Genomic DNA, 10,388 nt, shown 5'->3' on the forward strand with positions numbered 1-10,388 from the left:
TGACTCTGGAAAAAGCCTGTTTACCATGAGCACTGCAGGACAGAAATGGGAATGCAAAACAGCTGGCAGGGAAGAAGCTGCTTGTATTTTCTCTCCTTGCAATGCCCCACACTTCCAGTCTGGTTTATCCTTGCTCTTTTCTCAGACCCAAATCGGGATATGTTAGAGCATGGTCACAGCATCACTGTGTGTGGGCTTCAGTAGGGTCTCCTTTCAGAAACTGCAGTTACAGGAGCCCAGCACCACACAGGTTTGCAAAGTGTGTCATGCTGAAAATGGATGTGTTGCTTTAGGAGTTAAGGAGAGTAATGCAAAAATGGTGGGCACTTTAAAGAAATTAATCTGAAAAGAGAATGATGCAGGGAACTGTTTTTTAAATCCCTCCTGCCCTGATAGCCACCCTCACTCCCCAGGCCCTATGTGTGGTCCCTGCAGAGCTTTGCTCATGGCCCATTCATTTGCTGGTGCTGCTGCCTCCATGCCAGATCTCATCCTGTATTCAGCCAAGAGCCTCCTGCCATAACCCCAGTGATAAAAACACCCACCATACAATTCAGGAGGTTATTTTCAGCCTGTGCAGAAAAACACCATTTCGGGGAGCAGGACTTGCAGAGCTTTTCTCAAAAAAGGACTTTGTGTATACAACAAAAAGAGGGAAGCACACCACGGATCTTGAGCTTTACCCTGTTTTTAAAATTTAGCAGATAATGTCAGATACCATTGGCAGCTTAGGGGCTGCAGGAGAGGTTCAGGACAGCGTCACCTCTGTTCACTTTGTGCTTATTTCACCCAAGTTACCTAGCGGAGAAAGGCAAAACAATTCATGTGCTGAACCTCTTGTGATCTCTCATGACCCGCAGCTGCATATGAACAGTATTCTTTATGTCCTGGAAGGTATTTCTGTGGTTTCCCCCCTTGCTTCCTCTGCAAGGGCTTGCTCCAAAACCCCCAGTCCCCTGTCTGTGAGGAGCTTTGCAGTGCATCCTGAACGTGATGCTGATGTTCTTGTTCCTCCATCTTTTGGCAGGAAGGTGTCAGATAATGCAATGCTGCAGTGGAGGCCATTCCTGTACTGGACCTTTCTGGGCACCTTTGAAGGACTTGTGTTTTTCTTTGGGGTTTATTTTCTGTTTCAGAATTCATCGTTGGAAGATAACGGAAAGGTAACAGCATGAAGGAGAGGAAGGGAAGATGAGTGTTTGTTTTGTGCACTTGCCTGGCAGGGAATATCTGCGTGCTTAATCTGTGCAGTGTGTCTCCAGTCCTGTCCAACAGTGTAGCCTTGCTTATGGTGTGATTCTGCAGCAAATGCTTGAAATAAAACATTTTCTAGATTGCCATGGAAACAGGGCGGAGCTGGTTACACTCACTAGGTAAAATGACTATTCTTAAACACAGCTCTGTTCCCACCCAGTGAGCTTAGCACGGTGCTGGTTCCCTCTGCTGTGTGATTGACCCAGGGCAGGAGCAGTATCTGTCCTTCCCACCAGTGCCAGCCTCAAACTCGGCAGTGCCTGGCTGGTTGTGAGCAGCTGAATTAGCCCACCTTGACGAGATGGTGCTCGTTAGTGCAGCCATGGTGCAGGGCTGCTTGTGTGCTCTGCCTGCTCAGGGCTGTGAATTCAGCTCTGTCTCCCTTACCCTGAGGGAAGGCTGCTGCTGGCCTTTGGCTCTTTTTTGGAGCCAGCAGAAGTCCCCTGCTGCTGGAGGCTGCAGGATGGTCCCTGCTGCCTGCTTGCTGTGCCTCTGCTGTGGGACCAGCGCCTTGCATCGCTGTGTGAGCGAGGTGTGGGAGCTGCTGGGGTTAACTTGCACAGAAAGAGGAGGAAAATAAATTGAGGTATTTTTTTTTATTTTTCCTTTTTTCTTATTTTCCTTGTTAACTGAGTACAGAGCAAAGCGTTAGCACAGGGTGGCTGCCACATGTGGTGGCCTGAGCTGTTCCAGGACCCATTCCCTAAGGGAATGTGCAGTGTATTATTAGATCTTGACCAGCGGGAAACTTCTTTACACCACCACTTGTGACCCTTGAAAATACCTGAACTTGTTTTAGTGGCTAACATTTGGAGAAGAGCTGATGAAATTTATGTATGTATACTCATACATGGCATCAGTGCCATCATTTATGGCCCCAGCTATTTGTAGTCAAGCCCCTGTAGTGTCAGATTAGTGCTTTTCTGTATCTGTAGCCATTCTGGTTGTATTTGAATGAGACATGAAGCCTTGATATGTTCTGCAAATGCCTTCAGAGGTCAAGTCTGTGTGGCACTACAATAAGACCTGTGGTTATGTCCTGTTCTGTAAACACTTATGCCTGTAAGAACTGCTACCAGCAATTGTTCATATTTTCCATGTATGTTTGATTGACTCGTTTTTCACTCCTATTGACTTTTAATTTTTTTTGCATTTTTTGAAAACTTTTACATTTCACTTTCTGTTTTAATGTATGCACTCAGATCTTGACAGCCTTTGGTAAGCATCTCTCCCATTCATTGCCATCATTTGGATTTATAGACAGTATCTGCTTTTCTTTGTGTGTGTAGTCAGTAGTACCCACAAACCCAGCCAGCAGGAGCAGCACCCACTGGTGCATTCTGCAGAGGGGACTGCAAAGAGATGACAATGATGAGTGTGGCGAGAAAGCAGAAACGGAGCAAGTTGCCCAGAAATGCTGAAACACAGGTGGTGCAATGATTTGTGTCCTGGATGGACGTTGCTGTTAGTAGGAAGCTGTCCCTGTCACTGTCCCAGCTCCCTGCTGTCTGTGTGGCACTGCATGGCTCAGGGTGGCAGAGCGGGCGCGGGTCGTGCGTGTGCTGGAGCCTGGCAGGGTGTCTGTGTCCCCCAGCAGTGCTCCCTGCCAGCCCTCCCTCAGCTCCTGCTTGCACCCCGTCCCCACAGTGTCTCTGTGCCTCCCCACAGAAGGGCAGGGACGCCTGTGGCAGTGCTGTGTGTTTTGCAGGTGTTTGGAAACTGGACCTTTGGGACGATTGTTTTCACTGTGCTGGTGTTCACTGTCACTCTCAAGGTGAGCAGCTCCCTCCCTTTGGCAGTCACTCACTGCAGGCCTTTGCCAAGGCTGTAAAATCACACAGTGAATGTGCTGGAGTGTCTGTGAGTATTTCCCACCACACTTAAATATTTTCTTCTGTAGAGGCAGGACCTACTTATTTTCCTTTGTGTAATCTATGGTCTTTAAGTTTTTGTTTTGTTTAAATTATTTTTCTATTTTTTCCCTCTTTTGAGGACTCCAGTTGGTTATGGTTGACTTTTCCCCTCGCTTTCACCTCTTGATGTTCAGTTCCAGCAAGAGGAGAGGAGCAATAGAGAATTTGGATTTGTTCACCTTGTTTCAGACAAGGCTGAGTGCCAGAGTGATCACAAAAGCACATGTGTCAAATAACAATAGCAAATCTATTTTGTTTCATGGAGCTTTCCAGAACAAACTGTTTGCATAAGACCTTACAAAAGGTCTTCTGTATTTGGTTCAGGATAGCAGGTGGTGACAAGAGGCAATTACAGTCCCTGTAACTTTAGATGTTTCTTTCCTGTAGCATCAGGCGTTGCATCAAATTTATTCCATTAAAAAGTGTCAGTTACAGTTAGAATGTCTCTGTTTCCCTGCTAACTTTGTGCCAGACTGTGGATACTGAAAATGTTTTTCCTGGTGCCCATATGCACAGAGGTAGCTGTTTGGAGGACCTTCAACCTTAATGTGAAACCAGTCTGAAATTTCATTTAAATGCAATCCAATACACTCTGCATCTAAAACCTGTTTTGTCTCTTCTTGTTCCCACAGCTAGCGTTAGATACCCGATTCTGGACGTGGATGAACCACTTTGTGATTTGGGGCTCCCTTGCTTTCTATGTGTTTTTCTCATTCTTTTGGGGAGGAGTCATTTGGCAAGTATCTTTCCTTCATTCCACTGTGCTTTCCTGGGGAATGCCCAGTGCTGGCTCTGGCAGTGTGGCATCCCCTCATTGGAGTGTTCTGATATTTGCAGTGGCAGGGTGTGTGCAGCCCTGCTCCTTTCTGTGCTCAGTGAGGAAGGGATGTCTCTGTCCAACACCACCAAAAGCCAGTGCTGGAAGAGGACTGGTGTGTGATGAGAGGTGTTTGAGGAGGTCTCAGCCCACCAGAGGGAAGAGCCTGAAAGAGAGGACACCCTGGGCATCACCCAGGTGCTCAGCTTTGGCAGGGGCTGTTTGCTTTTCTGCCCATGGGGTTGTTTCTGGTGCTGAGACTCTTGTTTTTATTGGGAGGTTCTAGAGTAAACTTTTTAGGGTCTGTTTGTGCACGTGGATGAGAGAGAGAATTTGTGGTTGGAAAGAACCCCAGTGAAACAGAAGGAAGGAACAGATGAGGCAGATGCAGTGCAAGAGGACCTGGCCCTCTGGGACAGAGGGAAAAAGAAACAGGAGAAGGCCAGGTCATGGTGTTGAAATCATGGATTTGAGTAGAAGAAATTCTCATTGATTTGAGAGCACTCAGGGTTTTAGGTTTAACGTGCTGCAAAAGCAGGCAAGCATTAGTACATTACAAACATTACCAGTTTTGTATTTCCTGTGCTGCAGTAAATGTTCAGTTGACGGCAAATTCACAGTAAATTCACAGTAAAAACAGCATCTCTGTTTTACACCTCTGCTTTTCCATGGGCTGGTGCCATGGGCTATTGGCTGGATCCCTGATCCAGCAACCTGCTAATAAGGATGTGCAACGGATTTCAATATTTTGTATGGGAGTCACAAGCTTTAGCTCTTCAGTTAACTTTTGCTGACCAGCAGATCCAGATCTGCAATCCAGCCACATCTCTCTGCTCAATGGGAGTTTTCTACTGAAAACTTTCTGCTGCTTAACTTGCATAGATCAATATTTTTGATCTAACAGTAAGCAAAAACTGCTTTGGGATCCTTGTCATCAGTTACTGATGAGGTGTCACTCACAAGCAGCTCTTGGTTGCTCTCCCTCATCAAGCGAAGGAGGAGGGAGGGGACAAATAACCTGTTGTGATTGAGAGACTCTGGATTCCTGCTGTCAAAACCAAACCAGAAGCTATAGCAAAGCCTGAAGGTGAAATAAAATGAGCTGGTTTTTGATGAGGTGAATAATTTATTTTTCAGTGATGGTGGCTAAATTCAAACTCCTTCCCACCCTGAAAAGAAACAGATGTGGAAGATGCAAAATGGATCATGACAATCTTCCAGAAATAGTGCAGCTGGAGGCAGGAGATGGACTGGGAGAAGGATGGACAGTGTGTTTGTGTGCTGTCTCCATGTTTGTCTGAGAGGGAGGCATGACTGCTAATAGCTGTACCTGAAGTCTCCTTTGATTCTGATCTTCTTGGAAAACCCACATTAACCAGAATTTATTTGTATCCTTTCTTTTTCAGGCCTTTCTTGAAGCAGCAAAGAATGTATTTTGTATTTGCTCATATGCTGACTTCTGTTTCCACATGGCTGGCAATAATTCTCCTGATCTTTATCAGCCTTTTCCCAGAAATTCTTCTAATAGTTTTAAAAAATATAAAAGAGAAAAATCATCAGGTAAGGAACAAGATGATGTATCACACTATTTTTAGGAAGACCTTTTTTACCCTCAGGCACTAGATGAACCTCTAACAATACCACGTACCACTCATATCTCAAGGAAGGCTTTCCAGAGTCTTGTCTTGCTCTTCCACATGCAAAAAATGTCAAGAAGTTATTCTAAAAATGCTGCCTAGATCTGCAGCAGGGAGAGAGTCCACCTGTGCCTTTCCTTAGTTGCCTTCCCTGGGTGGAATGTGGTGTCTTCTAGAGAAGTGCACAAGCCTTGTCCAGCCTGAGCTGATCACCAAACACACCTTATCTTGTCCTGAAAAAGCTGCTTATTTGTATGTCAGAAAACACCAGCAGGATGCTCCCCCAGGTGTGTCCTCAGGTGCTGGGAGCAGGGTCAGGTCTTGTCACATTTGCTCATCCTCCGTAAATAACTGAAGGCTCAGACCATGATGTTCCCTCTCCCAGGAAGTTGTCTGGTTTCTTGACAGCTTTCCTTCACTGCTGGGGGAGGAGGGCTCCCTTTAGAAGTGGAAACTTCTTTAAAAGTGTTCTCCATTGCTCCTGTAAGTGGTGAAGGCCAGCACTGCCAGGCTCACAACCTGCTGTGCTGAGCCCCCTGCCCCTTGTCTCTGCTTGCCCACAGGGGCAGCCCCTGCAAGTCCTGCCCTGGGCCAGCATGTGGGAATTGCCAGCCAGCCCTGGTCTCTTGCCCTCTGGTTTGCATGTCCCCATGCACAGCTGCAGGGACGTGGGGTGGGGTCACATGCAGTCAGGACCCACCCCCTGGTCACTGATAGAATCACAGAACGGCTGGGGTTGGAAGGCTCCTTAAAGATCACCTGGTTCCTTGGCAGGGATGTCATCACTGGATCAGGTTGCTCAGGGCTCCATTCTACCTGGCCTCGAGCACTTCCAGGGATGGGGCATCATTAAAGTTGAAAACCGTAAGAGATGGTAGGAGAGCTGTGGTTGTTTTGTGAGGATCCGTGTCGCTTCTTCCACCTGAATATGATTTCATAGTTTCTAGCTGGACACCCCTGTTGAATAGGCTGGGAGTGAGTTGCTCTCAGCTGCAGACACACGACAGTCTGGGGACAGTGCCCTGGAAGGGTGACCTGGGGATTTCTGAGCCCCAGCTCAACTCACCTGGGAGGTGACCCATTTTTGTCTTCAGTTGCTGACCAAAGAATCATCCCCTCTTGCCATACTTATTTTCAAGAGTGCTTTATATTCATTTAACAGAGGCTCTTGTGAAATCACTTAGCAAAGCAAAGTGAGTGTCAACTAGAAAAGTCTCTTCATCCCAAACCAAACACAGGCTGAGCCATATTTAAATGTGTATTTTGAGTAAGAGCTTTATTATAAGTGCCTGAAGGAGATACCAGGTCTGAATATCTGTGTCAGCCATCAGACACCAAAGTGAGCTGCCTGATTTGTAAAGGCACCTGAGACCAGGTAGAAGATTTCAAATCAAAACCCTTACTGAGAATCCTGACCTCAATATTGAAATAAAATAAAGACCAGTGTCCCAAGGGAAGCATTAAGTGAAGAACAAAATTAGGGACATTGTACAGGGGCCTGAGCCACAACTTGGTGGCCAAGGATCCCTTCTGGAAGGGGAGGATGGACTTGAGGCCAGGTTGTTGATCCCAGTGGGACAGGGTTTCACCCCCAGTTTCCTGTAACACAGCATGTCAGTTCTGCTCAGCCTTTATTAAATTTTCTGTGTGGAAATATGGTGGTTGTTTTTGTTTTGGTTTGGTTCTGTTTGTTTTTTTTAACTGCAAGGCGCATTTGTGTTTTCCTTGGTTTCTGCCTTTCTCGTACTGCAATTTTCTGTCTTTTGTGCTGTTGTGAACTAGGTAACGAAGCGCCTTCCTTCCTCAGGAACATCCACTATCTTCATGCTTTCTCAAACTTCCAGCAATCACAGCTTTTCTTGGAGTGAATAAGGTGATTTCCTTTCTGAGTCGCAATGTGTTGCTTGCTCAACTGCTTTTTTTCTTCCTTCTAATGCCTAACTCCTGAAAACCCGTGTTTAGATTTGCTCACACAGCAGAACCTTGTTTTTCTCCACCTTTTGCCTTAATTTAAATCTTTTGCTTAAATATTTTGTCTGTCTCTTCCCCTTGGGTCTCTTGCTGCACCTCAGGTAGGTGAGCTGGTCATGGTCAGGATGTCCACGTGAGGGGGACACAGACAAAGCTGGTTACACTCTCCTTCCTTGCTGTATTTTTGTGTTAGTGGACCAGGTAGGAGTGGGACAAGGTGGAATTGGTGTTGATTGTCCTCTGGATAACTTGTCAAATGGCTCAGGCTTGTCTGACCTAGGAGGAGCTTGCCCAGTCCATCCCACTTGTCAGTGCTGCTGTTGTTCTTTGTGAGTGATTAAACCACAGCCCTCACATCAAGGGATAGTCTTGGACTTGCTGACCATGGGACTGGTGGGGTTACCCACAGCAAAGCACCTTGATTACATGTCCCTAGTGCTTGGATCCACTGCAGATCTCCACCATTACCTGCTGTTCTAAAAATACTATAAAAATGCTATAAAAATAGTTGTGTGGAGATCAGGGATGTCTTCCTCCTCCCTCAAAACCACCTGCAGCATAAATCTCCAAACATTTTGAGAGGCAGGGCCAGTTTCTGAACGTGCCCCATGCCCCTTGCACAGCCCAGGCAGTATTGCTGTGTGTTGCTTCATCCTGTATGAAATGACTCAGCTGTAACAGGGGTGTGTGTCTTGCATTGTTTGGCCCAGGCAGGCTGAGCTCTCGTGTGCTATAAGTCTCTTTGCCTCGCTGTTGCAGAGCAGCAGGAAGGCACCTGATTCATTGTCGGCCAGACCTTCTGTCAGACCACTTCTTTTAAGAACATTCTCAGATGAGTCTAATGTGTTGTAACAGGTACCCTGTCTAGAGGAGTTGGGATGGTTCTAAAGGCATTGATTAACCAAATGTAACTCCCTCCAAATCAATTAAACCATGGTTCTTGTAATCCTCTTGGCTGTCGGTGTGGGGCTCCTGTCCTTGTGGAATGGAGATGCAATGCTCGGGATGCATTTTAATTTGGGGATGTTGTACTATCCAGTTTCTTCAGAATCTGTATCTGTACAGATCCTTTCAAGTATTTGGCAATATCAACAAATCTTTCAATCTAACTGTGACTTCAGTCTAATATTAGCAGAAAATTTGAGAGTGCAGTCTGAATTGTGCTAGCACTGGTTATAAAAGCTAACGCTGATACATTTGTAGTGAAGGATGGAAATTAGTTGTTAAAATGATTCCAGTATTGCATCTGAATTGTACCAAAATCCCTTTCTCTAGGGTGCATGCTGTTCTGTCAGATAGAAATAAGTATGTTTTAATTCATCTGCTTAGATGGAAACTAAACACATGTACTGTGTGTGTCAGCACATGGGACAGGGGCATGTCTCGGTGTCTGTGTGTCTGTACACACACCCAGAGCATCCTCGTATGAATTGACTTGATCTTAAACTTTGTAGTAAGCCAATAGCAGAATAAAAGAAGTAAAAGTGCCTAATTGAATTCACAATTCTGCTTTTAGGGGAGATGTTATGCGTGGTGTCTGCTGCAAACATAAATCTGCAGATTGTCTCCAAACCTCTCGGGCCTTTGTGCCCACGCTGCTGCTGAAGAAATCGGGTTTATGGGCGTGGCAGGGCCAGCAGCCAGGCCTGCAGTGCCGCTGGCACCCGGGCTGTGCAGCCAGTCCTTCCCCACTGACATTAGGTGGTGCTCTCCACCAGCACAGACTGGTGTGGGAGGTGGCTGGACCAGCAGAGCAGGAGATGCAGGGGACAGTGGGGCAGATGCCACTTTCTGACGTCATGCAGCATTTTGCAGATTGTGAAAATTGATTTATCATCTGATTACTTGGTTGTGAATGATGTTTGGCACTTTTACAATGGGCTAATCATTCTTCTTCTCCTATATAATTTTTTTTTAATAACCAGGGAAAAGGTTTGAGAGTTTGGGAATGTAACGGTTGCAATACATGTTTGTTTTCCTTCTGATTTTTGCAGGCTCGCCCCTTTGATCTGCCTGTGTTAGTGTCATACAAACGTATAGAGAATGGTTATGTGAAGGCTGAAGATGCTGTTACTAATTTGGCAGAAAGCTATCCTCTCAGGATACCTTAAAGTGCTCCACACAAACTGCATATTGTCATGCTGTAGGAAACCCATGGTTTTAACCTGGCAGTGCCCTTTGCCAGGACCAAGGACTGTGAGCAGCTGTGCTGACAGAGCAGCCAGGGCACTGGCTCTACGGTGCCATTTAGTCTTTGGTCTTGTGGCTTCCCTGCCCTCCCAGAAAAACCAATTCTGCCAAGTCCTACATCATTGGAGGCTGAGAAAGCATCTTGAGGAGTTCACCCAGAACAGCATGGATGGAAGTGCAAGAGTGCAGTGCCAGCCCCTTTCACACAGGGGCTTCCTCTGCCCCCCGCAGATCTGTCCGAGAGAGCAGAGCTGCTCAGAGCTCTTGCTCTGCCTGACCAAAGAAGTAGCACAGACTTCAACCCGGTCACATTCCTCTCCAGCCCCCTGAAGGTGCTGGGAAGAGGCTGCTCCCCTCACACAAAGTGATGCAGCCCTGGAGCCCCCTCCCAGCCGTGGATTCCCAGATGCACATGGCAGGATCAGCTGAAAATTCGGGAGAAATCTTTGCTGCTCCCTCCTCCAGGTGTAGCTGGAAACAGTCTGTGCTCTGTCCGCAGCAGTGGTGTCCAGGTGAAGACCTGCAGTGCTGGGAAGTGCCAGAGCATCCTCCCACAAGCAGTTTGCAGATGGGTTTATTTCTGCTGGAGGGTGAAGAAAAGGTTTT

General features: G+C 46.6%; 1 protein-coding gene across 1 annotated transcript in view; it reads left to right on the plus strand.

The window, feature by feature from the left end:
• Window positions 1-9,933, plus strand: part of ATP11C (ATPase phospholipid transporting 11C) — a 53,429-nt gene extending 43,496 nt beyond the window's left edge. Inside the window, exons 31-35 of the mRNA XM_062502799.1 lie at window positions 1,028-1,163; window positions 2,963-3,028; window positions 3,800-3,903; window positions 5,391-5,544; window positions 9,587-9,933. Coding sequence (XP_062358783.1) covers window positions 1,028-1,163; window positions 2,963-3,028; window positions 3,800-3,903; window positions 5,391-5,544; window positions 9,587-9,703 — 577 coding nt within the window. The 3' untranslated portion in view covers window positions 9,704-9,933. The remainder of the gene's footprint in view (window positions 1-1,027; window positions 1,164-2,962; window positions 3,029-3,799; window positions 3,904-5,390; window positions 5,545-9,586) is intronic.
• Window positions 9,934-10,388: the final 455 nt, after the last annotated feature.

Source organism: Cinclus cinclus, chromosome 15 (assembly GCF_963662255.1).
Source record: "Cinclus cinclus chromosome 15, bCinCin1.1, whole genome shotgun sequence".
Taxonomy (NCBI): Eukaryota; Metazoa; Chordata; class Aves; order Passeriformes; family Cinclidae; genus Cinclus; species Cinclus cinclus.